This window comes from Trichechus manatus, unplaced genomic scaffold (assembly GCF_000243295.1).
Source record: "Trichechus manatus latirostris isolate Lorelei unplaced genomic scaffold, TriManLat1.0 scaffold00138, whole genome shotgun sequence".
Taxonomy (NCBI): domain Eukaryota; kingdom Metazoa; phylum Chordata; class Mammalia; order Sirenia; family Trichechidae; genus Trichechus; species Trichechus manatus.
Window position 1 is genome coordinate 7,020,593 of NW_004444074.1, and position 17,563 is coordinate 7,038,155.

At 39.2% G+C, this 17,563-nt stretch overlaps 1 protein-coding gene across 5 annotated transcripts in view; it reads left to right on the plus strand.

Annotated features, from left to right (window-relative positions):
• Positions 1–17,563, plus strand: part of AP2B1 (adaptor related protein complex 2 subunit beta 1) — a 131,750-nt gene that overhangs the window by 565 nt on the left and 113,622 nt on the right. For 2 of the 5 annotated variants that reach the window (XM_004385430.2, XM_023739689.1), the window contains exons 1-3: positions 1,906–2,400; positions 9,274–9,333; positions 14,750–14,855. In XM_004385430.2, the coding sequence (XP_004385487.1) occupies positions 9,297–9,333; positions 14,750–14,855 (143 nt within the window). In that variant the 5' untranslated portion in view covers positions 1,906–2,400; positions 9,274–9,296. The other 3 variants (XM_023739693.1, XM_023739691.1, XM_023739692.1) reach the window with 3 other exon arrangements.

Consider the following 17,563-nt stretch of genomic DNA (forward strand, 5'->3'; position numbering starts at 1 on the left):
CTATTCTGTAATATTCTTTGGACTCGGGCAGACATGGCTGTGGCAGCATGCTTGTCTGTTTTCCCATTCTTGCCTATTCTGTAATATTCTTTGGATTTGGGCAGACATTCTAGCTCTGGCAGCATGCTTGTCCACTTCCCACTTTTGTGCTTTTGAATATATGCCAAATAAAACTTTCTTTTTACTTAAAAAAAAAAGGAGTAGAAGAGAAATTCCTCAATATAATTAAGCGCATTTATACAAAGCCAACAGCCAACATCATCCTAAATGACTGAGACTGGAAGAACCCCAGAAAGCATGGCCCCCGACTCTCTGTCAACCCAGAATTAAAACTATTCCCGAGGCCAACTCTTCAGACAAAGATCGGACTGGACTGTGGGACATAAAGGGATACTCATGAAGAGTGTGCTTCTTAGCTCAAGTAGATACGTGAGACTAAATGGGCAGCTTCCCTCTGGAGGTGAGATGAGAAGGCAGAGAGGGTCAGGAGCTGGTTGAATGGACACAGGAAATCGGGTGGAAAGGAGGAGTTTCCTGTCACAGTATAGGGAGAACAATTAGGGTCACATAACAATGTATGTATAAATTTTTGTACGGGAGACTAACTTGAATGGTAAACTTTCGCTTAAACTACAACAATAAAAAAAAGTGAGAAAAAAGAATGAAATTTTAAAATATTTATACATTTTTCAGGTTGTATAACAGTTAAGTGTTTGATTGCTAACTAAAAGGTTATCAGTTTCAACCCACCCAGCTGTTCAGCGGGAGAAAAACCTGGAGATCTGCTCCCATAAAGATTGTTGTTGTTGTTAGGTGCTGTTGAGTCGATTTTGACCTATAGCAACCCTGTGACAGAGTACAGTTACCCCACAGGGTTTTCTAGACTGTAAATTCCTCACAACTCGACCAATAAGCAACATCATGATAAATGGAGAAAATATTGAAGTTGTCAAGGATTTCATTTTACTGGGATCCGCAATGCCTGTGGAAGCAGCAGTCAAGAAATCAATCAACATATTGCTTTGGGCAAATCCGCTGCAAAAGACATCTTTAAAACGTTAAAAACCAAAGATGTCACTTTGAGGACTAAGGTGTGCCTGACCCAAGCCATAGTATTTTCAATCACCACATATGCATGTGAAAGCTGGACTGTGAATAAGGAAAACCAAAAAATTGATGACTGAATTTGGTGTTGGCAAAGAGTATTTAATATACCATAGACTGCCAGAAGAACGAATAATTCTATCTTGGAAGAAGTACAGCCAGGGTGCTCCTTAGAAGAGAGGATAGCGAGACTTCATCTCACATGCTTTGGACATGTTATTAGGAGGGACCAGTCGCTGGAGAAGGACATCACGCTTGGTAAGGTAGAGGGTCAGCAAGAAAGAAGAAGACTGTAAATGAGATGGATTGACACAGTGGCTGCAACAATGGGCTAAAACATAGGAACAATTGTGAGGATGGCACAGGAGCAGACAGTGCTTCCTTCTGTTGTATGTGGGGTTGCTATGGGTTGAAATCAACTCCACAGCACCTAACAACAACATCTACTTTTCCACTCTCACAGAGTTAATGGGTAAAACTGTGAGGGAAAAAAATCCACCCCCACACCCCTCCCTACTATTTATCCTGATTAACCTCGTTCGGTAGTTCTGGATCCTCGAATCTAGGCCTTTGTTTCCGAAAAGGTGAAAGGGAACTTACTTTTGTGAAAAACACACCTATTGTATGACAGCCGCTTTATCTGCTTTATCCCATTTAAGTTTCACAAGCCCAAGAGAGATATATTATCTTCATTTCACAGAAAAAATTAAGACTTAGGTGACATTAAGTAACTTTCCCAGTCACCCTCAGGGCTGGAATTTGAACTGTCTAATGCCGGCTCAGTCTCTTCTTGCACCACTCTCTTCTCATCCCACTGCCCGTGTATGATCCTGGGCTGGACCCGCCAGGGAATTTGCTGAGTTTTTTTTATGTCGTTATTTTTTTTAGAAAGGAACAGAATATTTCACCCGCTCTATGTGTACATTTTTCAAAGAACTCCTGTGCAAGGAAACAAATCCAGAGAATGTCAGCTTGTTTAATATATATCCCTTCAGATAGCCACTAAACAGCCCCTAAGGCCCAACTCTCAAAACCTCTTATAGATCAAGGGAAAATCATTCAGTCTCCAAGGCGACAGAGTTCACAACCTTTCTGGTTCTCCGGCGCACGCCGATGACGTGTATCTATTCGGTCCTCTTACGTCAGCGTTTCCTGTCCACCATCTTTGTCCCTGGCAAAGTGGGTTTTGCGCAGTGGGTTAGACCTGGAGAAAGAATCGTGACGGGCAGGAAACCATTACACCACCGCCCAGGCCGCGCTCGCTGGCTGCTGCCGCCTCCCCGACCCTTGCCACTGGTGAGTTCGAGCTGACCGACTTTGGGGTGTGTCCCTTATTAATGGGGGAGAGAGGGAAACCCCTGGCTGGGTCGGAAACTGAGGGAATGAAATCCTAGGAGCTTGACTGTTGAGGGTTGACAGAACCGTCGGGTGTGACCGTTGTGAGGAAGAGGGTTGGCGAAAAGGATTCCTTCGCGTTGGCTGTGGTGAGGTGAGGGAATCCTCAGGCGTGGCCGCTGGCAGATGCAGGCTGCCGAGGGAACCTATGTTCAGTTAATGCGTTCCTGGCTAGTCCAGGAGTTAGAAGGGCCGAAGGCCAGGGGTGTGGCCGGTAGAGACGAGAGGCCGAGGGGAGAACCTTCCTTCTTCCCCGCCTGGCGTCGTTCAAAAAGAAGCAGAGACGTGTCCAGTGATCCAGAAGGAAGAAGGATTCCCCCAAGCTTTGCTCATTGATAAGACCCCGACTCTTTCATCTCTTCTCCAGTAATTTGAGAGTAAGAGACTTCTCCTTGCCTCGTAATGGAGGAACATATCCCTAGAGCCTTAACCACCTGGAGAAAGAAGAGGAATTCCTTACACTTGGGAGGAAGAAAAAGAAACCTCCAGAAGTTTGACCGGCTGTGAGAGAGGGGGAAGCAAGTGGGGGTTGATCTTAGACCGGCATGGTTTTTTTTTCTTTTTTTTTCCTTTCTGGGTTTAGCAGGAATGAACTGGTTTAGGAAGGATGTTAGATTAAGGTAGTAGTAAAGAAACTAGAACTTCCTGTTATTTCCAGATTCTTTGAATCCAAAGAATTTATTCATGCTGTTTGTTTACAGGGCAGTCTTCTGTCTTGGAGCAGTCTTTTGTTGAACTCACCTGCCTCCGTGTGGCTGCTTCATTAAACTTTTGACTTTTAAAAAGAAGTGTTTTTTTAAATGCCAAACACTGTTATAATCGTTGTGGTTTAAAAGAAAAAATAAAACGCAGTTAAGTTCAAAAGTAGAATGACTAAGAAAGAAGGTGGTCTTAATGAGGAGCAATTTAAATTATTAATTATCTTCCTTGTGTACTTCAATTGCTTAGCGTCAGGGTACTCTTACAAAGTAATAATAGAAAGCAGTAGATGAAAGAGATGCAGCTGTATAAGAAAACGTGTAACACATTCCAGTGATGACTAAGTGTGGTGGTAAGGTGAGAACTGTTTGCAGGTGTCTTAACAGTTGGAACTCCCCAGGAAGCAGAAAGGATGGTGTGTTCTGCAAACAGCCTCACTGAAAGTTGGGTGGTGAAGTTAATATAAAGCTAACATTCTGACTGTGAATTAAGAGTTTCAAGTAAGTCCAGTTCTTCCATCTTTTTTTTCCTTAAATCTATATTTTTGGAATATCACATTTTAGGCGCAGGTTTGAACCAGGCTGAATGAGGAATGAATTAGATAGGACCTATTCTCCTTTCTTCTTTCCTTCCAGACTTAACTTTTCCAGAGTTTATTGTTATTTCAGTTAAGAAGTGGAGGGATGTAGAACGTTTGAGCCTGTTTCTTACTGTATAATATTGACTAATTACTTTGTATTCTGTCGTATTCAAATGGAAATTACAAATGATTTTAGGTTTTCAGTGTGTTGCAGTTTCTTAAGAGCTAAATGATACCTGAAGATGCTATTGTTTTTGCATTATTAGTGAGTATTTTATTAGAAATGAACTTAGACCTCTCACCCTTGCAATAAAAGTTTGCTGGAATGACCTCTTTCAGGTTTGTAATTTGGCTAACTCTTCAGCCAGTTTTTCCACTATGAAGCGCTGAACTGTAAAGTCCAACTTTTTGTGAAAAGCTTAGTGGCCTCATCAACTCTAATTTCACTGCCATTTCCAGAGAGTCATTTGAAATTAAGACCCTATTCATTTTTTTCTGGCCTTATTCTACTGAGGCTATTAAGACTTATTTTTGTTGCTCAGTTTTTCTTTTAGGGGACTGGAGGGAAAGAGTAGGAGAGGAGAAGATTTTCACAACCTATATTTGGTAGAAACTGGGTTATGTTAAATCTAAATATATAGTCCTGTGCAGAGAGGCCTCTAAAATGCAGTGACATCACACTCTGGGCTAGGACAAGTAAGAGTGATTATGTGCTCTGACTGTGGCAGCTGCTTTGTTAAACAATACCCCTATGCCATACCGGGAGTCCTTGGAATAGCCAGGTGTCTGGATTGATCAGTTAGAAAGGTAGTGTGAGTTGGGGTGCCAAGGTGGCTTTGCTTATTCCTGGGGCTCTCCTGAAGGAACATTCTCCCCCATTCCACACCCCCAGGAGGAGCTTGATTTTTGACGCTCTTGAATACATCCTTGATTTTTTTTTTTCCCCCGGGCTCCATCTTGGCTCCTTTTTCTGTGACTTCTAATGCAGACATCAGTTTTCACCATCCTATATTTTGGAGAATCTGGCTGTGTCCATCTCTGGAGTGTGGCTAAGTATATCCTCCCTGTCTTTTAAAAAAATTATATATTTTTTTATTGAGGTGAAATTCACATAACATGAAAGTAACCATTTTAAGGTGAACAGTTCAGTGGCATTTAGTATATTCACAGTTTTGTGCAACCACCATCTCATTTGTTTTTGTTTGAACTATTTGCATTTTTCTTGGAATTTCTTTTGGCTTAAGGCAGGAACTGACATGGTACAGTGATTCTCTGCACATATGGATAAAGGCATATTTCATTACGATTGCTTGTTTACAGCGTGTGTGAGCTAAGAGAGTGCTATGTTTCTCCCTTCTCTTTAGAGCAGGAATTCTTATGATCTTTGTATGGGTTTCTACGAATACTGATGAACCCTGGTGGCGCAATGGTTAAGTGCATTTGGTGGGTAACCAAAAGATTAGCTGTTCGAACCCCACCCAGGGCTCCACAAGAGAAAGACTTGGCAATCTGCTTCTGTAAAGATTGTAGCAAGAAAACCCTGTGGGGCAGTTCTAGTGTCACTTGGGGTCACTACGGGTCGAAATCAACTAAATGGCACCTAACAACAACAACTAGGGATATTTGACCCTTTTCTTTGAAGTTTTGTGTTTGGGTATGTTATTCTCTAGTTAAGAACACTTAATCACTGTGAATAGGAAGTAAATATATTCTTTGAGAATGAAATTTCTTAGGAGAGGTTATGTGTGGGTCATTAATAAAGCCTAGACTGAGACAAGCTTAATTAAATGTTTAACAGATTGTGGTGAAAATGCCTGTCGAGAATTTAATGTGTGTATGTATATGAGAGCTTTAAACAGCAGAACGCTTTTTGTATCCTCTTTCAAAACCGGGTGGAAATTTCCAAGCAGATTTTGTTTTTAAATCTTCTGAGTTTTGATGATCTTGTAGAATTTAGAATGGCATAATTCCATCATAGGCAGACCATGATGGACTTTAGCTATGGCCCTCGTTTGAGGTACTAGTGATCATTTTTGTATACTGTTTTTTCTGTTTGTATATGTAAGAATGGCGTGGGGGCAGAGTCTGACCTCTAACTTAACAAGGGGGAGAGAGAATCAGTATCTACAGCCCAAGGCTGATTCCTGTGAGGTGGAGGTCAGACATACTGCCTCTCTCCAACCTTTTTACCAGTTCTGACACCAACCGTCCCTCCCACAGCACCCTTTACTTCTCTACTGGGTTCGATAATTCATTGCAGTGGCCACACAGAGCTCACAGACCATACTAAACAGTTACGGGGTTGGTTAGGGAAGTAAAACCAAAAAACCAAATCCGCTGCCATCAAGTCAATTCCAACTCATAGTGACCCTGTAATAGAACAGAGTAGAACTGCCCCATAGGGTTTCCAAGGCTGTAAATCTTATGGAAGCAGACTGCCACATGGAGTGGCTTCAAACCACCGACCTTTTGGTTAGCAGCCAAGTGCTTTAACCACTGCACCACCAGGGCTCCCTATTAAGGAAGTAACAGGTTACAGTTCAGGTTTAGGAATGCTCAGGATACAGTTCTTCGATCAGGACAACGTCTTCTCAGCCATGTCTGTGGGCAAGTCTCTCTCTAGCCCTCACCCCTTGCCCTGGCCTCTGCCCTGTTTGGGCAAGTGTTACAAAACTCTTTTAGCTCTGCTGATAAATACCCAGAGGCACCCCACTCTGCTAGTAAGCCTTGGCCCGCCAGTAAGTCTTGGCCTGAAAGTGCTCAGCTGTAGTTCAGTTGGTCAACAAACCTAGCTCCATCAAGTGCCTGGAGGCACCCTACTCCTTGAGCAAGCCTTCTGCCCGAAGGTGCTCGGCTTTCTCACTCCATCGGCTGGGAAGCCCACCTTGCCAACTCCTGCTGGACTCTTGCCTCTGTTGCTGCCTTTTGTCTGCCACCATTTCTCACTGTCTTTGGTATTACAGCTCTCTCTCAGTCTCCTGGTTCCAGGAGCTTCTCAGCTCAGGGATCCTGAGTCCAAAGGATGCGTTCCTCTCCTGACTCTTCTTTCTTGGTGTTGGTGAGATCCTCCCTTCCCATGTCTGGGATGGGTCATTTTAAGCCTAGCGGGATGGCAAAACTAACCAATCCATACACCTTATTTGCATGGTTCCATCCTCACAAGGGTGCCATGCACCTTATTTACATTATTAAGAAGCTGTCCAATCCCCTTGGAGGACTACAAGCACCTCATTTGCATAGTCCCACCCAGTCATTTGTTGGGAGTTACAAAGACTGCTGCAGAAGACCTCTTTTAAAGTGTTAAAAAGCAAAGATGTCACTTTAAGGACTCAGGTGTGCTTGACCCAAGCCATGGTATTTTCAGTCACCTCATATGCATGTGAAAGCTGCACACTGAATAAGGAAGACCTAAGAAGAATTGATGCCTTTGAATTATGGTATTGCTGAAGAATATTAAATATACCATGGACTATCAGAAGAACAAACAAATCTGTCTTGGAAGAAGTAACAGCCAGAATGCTCCTTAGAAGCAAAGATGTTGAGACTTCATCTTACATACTGTGGACCTGTTATCAGGAGGGATCAGTCCCTGGAGGAGGACATCATACTTGGTAAAGTAGAGGGTCAGCGAAAGAGAGGAAGACCCTCAATGAGATGGATTAATGCAGTGGCAGCAGCAGTGGACTCAAGAATAACGGTTGTGAGGATGGCACAGGACTGGGCAGTGTTTTGTTCTGTTGTACATAGGGTTGCTATGAGTAGGAAACGATGGCATCTAACAACAACAACAAAGTCTTTGGCTAGAAGGACCATATTAAGTAATTCACTGCACTGCAGATATCAACTTCAGATATATTCCAGGTCTTCTATGTGACGTACTTCTTTATTCATTTGTCTACTTCACATTTAGTTTACGTTGTGAATGGATTGATTATAAAATGATTTAAATTTTTGCTAGAAAGAATGAAAATATTGCAATAAGTTAAGCCTTTGTTACAGGTTAATTTTTAATTACAACAAATATTAAAATAAAAATTTCTATATTCTGTAATGATATTTGTGAGTTCTAGCCAGCTTCTTTTTAACAACATAATTCAGTGAAATTCTGGTACAGCCTAAGGAACTTTTTACAGGCTGTTGTGTAAGGATTAGGACTGTAGATAATAATAAGCACATGGTTGGAAAGATGAGAGCAAGTGAGTCTAATTCTCATTAGATTGTCTAATTAGCACATTTTACAGATCAGATTTAACCCAGGTTTTTGTTTTTTCCTCCCCATGTTTATCTGGCTCGTCTTCCTTTTTCTTAACTACACTGATTTGTTTTGATGCTTAGGTCTTTTCTCCCAAATCCATATTTACCATTTATGTCAAATGTGTTATCACTTAAGTTTACCCACATGTATTGTCACTCATGTTGAATTGACAGTAGTGAGCAGGATGTCTGTCCTGAAATTGGTAGTAAGGATTGTTAATGATGGTGGTGAGGAAGAAGATACTCATTATTAAAAAGAATACTTAATATACTTAAGGAAGTCAAGTCTATTGGACAAAGTCTCAGAGTTTAACAAATGAGAAAACACTTTCTCAAAAATTTGGGAGAAATATGGTCAGTTTATACCTTTTTTTTTTTTAAGTCTTTCTACTAGAACCAATATTGGCTGGATCAGTTCTGGGAAATGGGACAGAAGAGTTAAGGTTGAGACTGGAATCCATATTCTTTTAAGTTTCAGCATTCTGATGTTCTGAACTTTTAGAACAAATATCGTTTTGCCTCATTTTCAACTGTAAACTGATATTTTTTATTCTTTGGGAACACTGTTGGGTTAAGTGTAGGTTGTTAGAAATGTGAAAACCATAATTTAAGGCATACTTTTCTGTAAATGTTTGTCTGTAAAAGAATATTGACCTTCTAATTAGATGTTTTTTGTTTTTCTGAAAGATTCTTTTTACTGAAAATTACATGGAATGATGAATAGATTAGCAGAATTGTTTTCTCTTTCTGCCTTACCCTGCTTCAGAATACATGCTTTGAAGTGACTCCATCTTGAAACAGAGATGTAAACCAGATTTTCCTGAATGGAAAGTGGTGGGGAGAACTTTCAGAACAAATAGACTTTTCTTAATTTTAAAACTTTTGAGTGACTAATTGAAGGTATATTTACAAAATGTCTAACTTTAGCTCTTTAAGGCTTTGAGGAGATAATTTTAGATAAAAATCACAAAGCCAGAAAGGTTCAGATTATCATCCCATTTCCATTTGAACTTTGGTATGTTTTGCCCCTATTAGTTCCTTGAGTCAGGATCGACTTGACAGCAGCAGGTTTTTATTAGTTCCTTGAGACAGGAGTTACATTCTTACTTTTCTTTGCATCCCTTGAATTGCCACGTATGGTATACGAGAGTTTTTGTTTTTGTTTTTTTTAATTAAATTAATTGGATGCCTTGCTGGGCATATATAACTTGGATAAAGAAGTTATTTTTCTTTCATTGTAGGTGCACATTGAAGATCCAAAACCATGACTGACTCCAAGTACTTCACAACCAATAAAAAAGGTAAGTAAGGTTTTGCTGGGTATATTTTCACCAAAAATAAGATAAAATTTTTTAAAAAAATAAAAAGGTAAGTATGAGAACCTGTAGTGAAAGACTATCCCAGATAGAATCTTCCTGATGTCTTCAAACATGTATGTCAGGGACAGTCTCATTAGGGATCTACTACTTCTACATATAAGTGTATTTGAGTAAATTGTTAAAGTATAGGTTTTTAAAGATAGGGCTGTGATGCCCACCATTTTGACTTGAAAGTTCTGTTTTAGAGAAAGGAAGGGGTGGCTCTTTGGTATTTGAAATCAACATTGATCCATTGAAGATTGACAGATCTGAGGAGGTCAGAAGAGGAAGAAGCACATTTATTTTCTCTTACTTTTTTACTTGGAAATAAAAATATTATAACAGTAAATACTATGAAAGTGATACACACAGTAGAAAGTAAACAAAGTTCTCTCCCTCCTTATTCCTATTCCTAAGGAATCCTCCCTGCCTTTTTCTATGCATATATATACCTATGTTAATACATACAATTTAAAAAATTTTTATTGTTACCAGAAAAGAGATCATGCAAAGCAGTGTATAGAAACTATATTTTCATATCCCTCCATACAGATCTACCTCATTCATACCATTATGTCTTGCTAATCAGCACGTAAAATATTAACAGAAGAAGAAAATACACTCTTCAGAATGGTAAGAAAATCAGAAAACTGAATGAATGACAAGGAAACAATGGCTTTTGTGCAGTAAAAGTAAAAAAAGGGAGAAAAGAATTGGGTGGAGCCAAGGAGGGGTACTGTAGTGTAATGAAGTAATTAATATGGCCCTTCTAGCCATGGTCTTTTAACTCCTACCCAAGTGATTGGGTGGGACTATGCAAATAAGGTAAATGTCATCCACCAAGGGGATTGGTCAGTTTTGCCATCCTGGAGAGCATGTCCTTTGGACTTGGGATCCCTACTCCTAGACCCAGGAGGCAGAGAGTGAGCTGTAACCCTGAAGATGGTAAGAAGCAGTGGCAGGAGAGACCGGCAGGAGAAACTGCACAGTGGGCTTCCGGCCCACGAAGTGAGAGAGCTGAGTGCCTTTGGGCAGAGGCAGAGGGCCAGGGAGAGGCGTGCCTGCAAGCACAGCTGGGAAGAGATTGTCCTGATGGAGGAACTATCCTGAGCGTTTCTAAACCTGAATTGTAACTGTTACTTCCCTAATAAACCCCATAATCATGAGTATTGTCTGTGAGTTGTGTGGCCATTGCAATGAATTATCGAATGCAGCAGTGAAGTAGAGAGTGCTGTGGGAGGGACAGTCGGTGTCAGAATTGGTTAAGATGGCGGAGAGAGGAGGCGTGATTGACTTCCGCCTTATAGGAATCAGCCTTGGGCTGTTGATCTTGATTCTCCTTCCCCCTTGTGAAATTAAAGGAGATCAAATGCTGCCCCGACGCCGTTTTTACAGGTACTAAGTGAGGCAGGGTATCTCATATGTACTACAATTTTATTAAATTTTTATCTTTTTTCCATTGTCTTTCTGCCTCCTAATTAAATCTACCAAGCATTCCTACCAGTTAGCAATGGTTCTCAGTCTTGGCTACACATTAGAATAACCTGAGGGTCTTTAAAAAAAATCCTGACACCCAGGCTATACCCCAGACCAATTAAGTCAGGATCTCTGGAAGTGAGATCGTTATTGTTTTGAAGATCTTCAGGCAATTGCAGTGTATAGCCAAGGTTGAGTCACTGACTAATTATTGATATAATTAAGTAGCTCATTTATGTGTTCTCTATTGGAACAAAAGATGTGTATCAGAAATGATATAACTGGACAGATAGGCTTGAGCCTCTTGGAAAATGTTCTGGTGCTCCTTCTCTTGCCCTCCTGCTTAGATTTTTTTAAACTCTTTATTTTGAAATAATTTCAGTCTTAAAAATTGCAAGATTCTCCGTTTGTTAGCATTTTGCCACATTTGCTTTATCATATTCTTTAATAGATGTGTTTTCTCCCTTAACCGTTCAACAGTAAGCTGCAGACGTCATGCCTCTTTAGCCCTAAGTGTGTCAGTGTATATTTTCTAAGAACAAGGAAATTCTCTTATGTAACTATAATGTAGTTATCAAAATCAAGAAATTTCATATTGATACATCATCACCACCTACTCTGTAGACCTTATTCAAAATCTCAATAATGGCCTTTATATAGATTTTATCCCTCAGTCCATTATCCAGTTTAGAATCATGTATTACATTTGTTGTCGGGTCTCTAAATTTAGTCTCCTTTAATCTGGAACAGTTCCTTGGTGTCATTCATGATAATGGCATTTTTTAAAAGCACAGGCCAGTTAATTTATAGAATATCCTGAGTTTGGTTTTGTTCATTTTTAGCTCTTCTGATTTTTTTACTATTCTGAAAAGTGTATATTCTTTTTTCTGTTAACATTTTATTTGCTCAAATGAGCAAGAGATTGTCTAAGATGATATAAAGGGATATAATTAAAACTTACCTATCTCTTTAAACCTTCTCTTGTAAGAGATCCTGGTAATCTTTTTTTATTCAGGGAATTGTAAAAGTTTGAGAATTACAGATTGAATCATTGTTCTGTAAATACCGGTTAAAAAAAATGATAGACTGTGTTCCCTTTTGCTTCCTGCAACGCCCACTGGAACTGCTACTGGAACATATTCTTTAAGCTTATGCTATTGGAATAATTTCAGTTACATACAGTTTTGATTCTGCTACTCCTGCTGCTATTCATGATTCAGACTTTCTGAAACCCTGCTGTTTGTCCTTTACTGTTCTGAGAAATAAATGATGGGAACCCTAAGGGCTGGATTTTGGCAGCATCGGACTTAGCGTAGAGGGGAAACACTTCAACGGCCTAGTTTTACTGGCTGTGTTATTTTTGCAGCTGTCAATTAAATAAAACAATGATTTTGTAATATTTGTTCACTTTGTTGACAGTGGATGTTGATGAAACAGGCCCTTTTAGTGCTCAGCTTTAGTGTTTCTCGTCACTTTCATCCTTCCCATTTAGGGGTTCCAGGTAGATCACATATTGTGCTGCCCCGATTATTTCTATACTGGTGAATAAAATGTGGTGAAAATGAACATCAGAAGAGGAAAATGAGACAATATTGTAGAACAGTTTCATGGTATAAATGGAAAGCTGAAGTGGGAGTAGTCAACTTCTTTTTCCATGGGCTTAGTGGGTTTTTTTTCCTTTTTAAATCAGCCGAGAGCTGTTATTTTTTCATCTTTCTCTCTCTCTTTTTTTTTTTTAAATTATGGTGAAAACATACACACCAAAACATCCACTAACACAACAACTTACACATTCACATCGCAATGACATTGACTACATTTCTATGTTGTACCACCATTATCATTATCCTCATCCAAAACATTCCACCACCATTAATATAAACTCAGTGTCCCCCAAACAAAAACTTTTTCACCCTCGCTCCTACACCTGGTACCCATTAATAGTCTTTGGTATCTAGATAATTTGCTTTTTTCATGGATCCCTGGGTGGCGCAAACAGTTAAGCACTCTACTATCAGCTGCAAGGTTGACAGTTCAAGCCCACCCGGAGGCGCCTCGAAACACAGGCTTGGTGATGTGCTTTTGAAAGGTCACAGCCTTGAAACCTTATGGAGCAGTCCTACTTTGCATACATGGGGTTGTCGTGAGTTGGAATTGACTCGACAGCAACTAACAACAGCTTATTTAATACAAGTTAGATCACACAGTATTTGTCCTTTTGTAACTGACTTACTGCACTCAACACAATGTTTTCAAGGTTTATCCAAATTGTGGCATGAATCACAACTTCATTTCTCTTTACGGCTGCCTAATATTCCATTGTTTGTATATATCACATTTTGCTTTTGATGGACATTTCAGTTGTTTCCACCTTTTGACTATTGTAAAAAGTGCTCTAATGAACAGTGGTGTACAGATTTTTGTTTGAATTCTTGCCTTCACTTTATCTGGATATGTACGTGGAATTGGGATTACTGGGTTATATGGTAGTTCTATGTTCAGCTTTTTAAGGAATTGCCAAACTGTCAAAAAAAAAAAAAAAAAAGTTTTCCATAGTGGCTGCACCATTTTACATTCCTACCACCAATGGATGAGGGTCCTAGTTTCTCCACAACCTTGCTAACACTTGTTGCTTTCCAGTTTTTTGATCATTGCCATTCTGATGGAGGTGGGGTGATATTGTGGTTTTGATTTACATCTCCCTAATGGTTAATGATGTAGAGCATCTTTTCATGTGCTTTTTGACCATTTGAATATCCTGTTTGGTGAACTGTCTGTTCAGGTCCTTTGCCCATTTTTTGATTGGGTGGTTTGTCTTTTTGTTGTTAAGTTGTAGGAGTTTTATGTGTATTTTTGATATTAGGCCCCTATCTGATACATAGAGGTTAAAATTTTTCTCCCAATCTGTAGGTTGTCTTTTCTCTTTGTTGAGTTACCTTCTCTTTTGCTTCAGCTCCAGCCTCCCGAAGATAGGTGAGCCTGGAGCTGAGCCTTAGAATAGTGGTGACAGTCTCTGACGTTTCACAGTGCAGGGCCTGAGGAATCATTCAAGATTGTACCTTTAGAAATGACTGTGGTTTGTACCATTCTTGAAGCTTCAAGAGTATACTTGTTAGATTGATTGACTAGTGTGGGACCTTAAAGCCCATTGACTTCTTAAAGTATTGATTAGAGCAGCGATTTGTAAACTTGGCTGTGTGTTAGAATCACTTGGCGCTTTTAAAAATATGAACTTAAGAGTTCTGTTCCTAGATATTCTGATTGATTTGGTCTAGAGTGGAGCCTGAGCATTGTTATTTTTAAATACTTCCCAGTTAATATTAGTGTGTGGCCAAAGTTGAGAACCTCTAGATTTGAGAGTCAGCAGACAGTTCTAAGCCCAGCTCTGTCACTAACTCATTCTGTGGCTTTTGAACCTCAATTCTTTATCTGTAAAGGTAGGGTATGTGTGTGAATGAGATATCAGGAGTCTCTTCTGGTTTGAAAACATTGATTTGTAAGCCTGTTCTTTGCTTATATTTATTTTCTTCTCAGGATCTTGAAATTTTGATGAGTATTGTCCCTGAAATATGGTTCTCTCCTCATTGTAGTTTAATATGAGATTTTGTTTTTCTCACTCCTGAGGTTCCTAAAGGTCTGGATTGCACCTTCCTCTGTGGCCATAACTTAAAAAGGTTTTTAAAGTTTATTGGTGGTGTCCTTATCAGTGGGTCAGGTAATATTCTAAGGCTTTGAATTTTACCAGTACTATAATTTTTTTATAATCTTACCTGAATTGTCTCCCTGCAATTCCACCTTTCCTGGTTTTAGATATTACATGATGCCACATTTCTCACTAGCTCTTTGGTCCTGGAACCTCACACAGTTGTTCTCCCTCTTGTAGGAGAAATCTTTGAATTAAAGGCTGAGCTCAACAATGAAAAGAAAGAAAAGAGGAAGGAGGCTGTGAAGAAAGTGATTGCTGCTATGACCGTGGGAAAGGATGTTAGGTAAGGGTCATCACGCCACTGGTGGTCACATATACCCCCACTCTATTTTATGTCCTTTCCTGCTTTTCCTTTAAAACTATTATAGAACTTACAAAAATGAGTTGAAGCGTGGTTGCTTTTATATTAACTCTCTGATTTAAGATTTTTTTTTTTTAAGAGCAAAATGAGTTTGATTTTGTTTCATACAGATCAAACATAAAACCTCCTGAGAGCTGGCACAGTTATAATATGTTGGCTGAGGTAGTTTTAGACAATGGTAAAAATTACTGAGAAGCGGAAGCTTGCATATTCTTCAATAGGCTCAAGCCAGTGCTCTCAACTTTACAGCTCTATATTCAAATGCTGAACTCAAGTTGAAAATGAATGTTAACAAAATCCATTTGGTCTTTTTGTTTTGTTTTGTTTCTGTAATTTAGCAAGACAATTTGGAAATAAGGATTGTATGCCCCTGATATCTCCAAGACCCTTTCATAGGGTCCATGAGGTCAAAACTATTTTTATAATACTTAGATGTTATTTGCCTTTTTCACTGTGTTGACATTTGCACTGGTGGTGCAGAAACAATGGTGGGTAAAACTACTGGTACCTTAGCATGAATCAAGGCAGTGGTGCCAAATTAGTAGCAGTCTTTGTATTCTTCGCTACCACGTACTTAACAGTAAAGGACTGTCCTTCATAAAGCATTAAAAATTAATTTTACTAATTCTCGACCTTTGAGTACGTGTCTCTTTAATATCTTGTGTGATGAAATGGGAATTACACATAAAACGTTTGTTGCATAGCAGAAGTATGATGGCTGACTCCAGAAAAAACACTTACTTTATGATATGGATTATGAACACCATTTTTATGTCAAAGGATGATTGACAGACAAACTTTAATCAGACTTTGATATTTGAAATCTAGTTAATCAGACTTCAGTATTTGAGATCTTTTATCAAAAATGAACAAGATGAACCTGTCACTTCAGGAGGAAAATTGACACTAGATATATTTATAGCTTTAAAGTGAAAATTAAAATCTTGAAAAACTTGTATCCACTGTCTTGAGCTTGACAGCTTCCTAATACTTAAAAACTTTTCTCATTAGCTTGCTGGGGAAATTAATAAATGTGATTGCTTGATACTGTATAGTGAAATTTGTTTACATTGGGAAGATCTGCGTAACTCAGTGAACCAGTATATTCCAAATGCCCAATGCATATGTCACAAAATCCTGCATGGATAACAGATCCGTTCAAAATGCATGATAAACTAACGGACTTTAATGCTACCAAGTACAAAACATTTATTGATAGGGTTTCAGATTCTACACTGTAACTAACTTTTTATATATATATATATATATATATTTTTTTTATTGTTGTAATTAAATGAAGTTTACATTTCAAGTTAGTCTCCCCTACAAAATTTTCTTTTTTTTACATACATTGTTATGAGGCCCCAACCGCTCACCCCATTCTGCAACAGCATGTAACTAACTTTTAAGAAACTACCATTTGCCTAGTTTTAGTGTATCAGGAAAGAATATCTATCCACGCGAAAACTACTGAAACAAATAGATTCAGCATAGTAGCAGGATGTAAGATCAGTATACAAAAATCAGTTGGATTCCTATACACCAACAAAGAGAACTTTGAAAACGATATCAGGAAAACAATACCATTTATAATAGCCCCTAAAAAAGATAAAATACTTAGGAATAATTCTAACCAGGGACATAAAAGATGCACAAAGAAAACTACAAAACACTATTGGAAGAGGCCAAGAGACCTACTTAAGTGGAGAAACATTACCATGCTCATAGATGGGAAGGCTCAACATTGCGACTATGTCAGTTCTACCCAAAGCAATCTATAGATATAATGCAATCTCAATCCAAATACCAACAGAATTCTTTAATGAGATAGGAAAACTAATCACCAGCTGTCTTAGTCATCTAGTGCTGCTGTAACAGAAATACAGCAAGTGGATGGCTTTAACAAAGAGAAATTTATTCTCACAGTCCAGTAGGCTATGAGTCCAAATTCAGGGTGTCAGCTCCAGGGGAACTCTTCTCTCTCAGCTCTGGAGGAAGGTCCATGTCATCAATCTTCCTTGGTCTGGGAGCTTCTCTGTACAGGAACCTCAGGTCCAAAGGACGCTCTTTGTTCCTGGCACTGCTTTCTTGGTAGTGTGAGGTTCCCATGTGTCTCTGCTCGCTTCTCTCTTTTATATCTCAAAAGAGACTGGCTTAAGACACTATCTAATCTTGTAGACCTCATCAGTATAACTGCCCCTAATCCATCTTATTACATTATAGTGATAGAGTTTATAACACATACGGAAATCAGATTAGATTACAAAATGGCACGCAATCATACAATAGTGGGAATCATGACCCAGCCAAGTTGACAGATATTTTTGAGGGACACAGTTCAATCCATGACACCAACTTTATATGGAAAGAGGTCCTGGATAAGCAAACATTATTGAAGAAAAAGAACAAAGTAGGAGACCTTACTCTACCTGTTGTCAGACCCTACTACACAGCCACGGTAGTCGGAACAGCCTGGTACTAGTACAACAACAAACAGACCAATGGAACAGAATCGAGAACCCAGGTGTAAATTCATCCACCTATGGTCAGCTGATCTTTGACAAAGGACCAAAGCACATTAGATGGGGAAATGACAGTTTTTTTAACAAATGGTGCTGGCAAAACTGGAT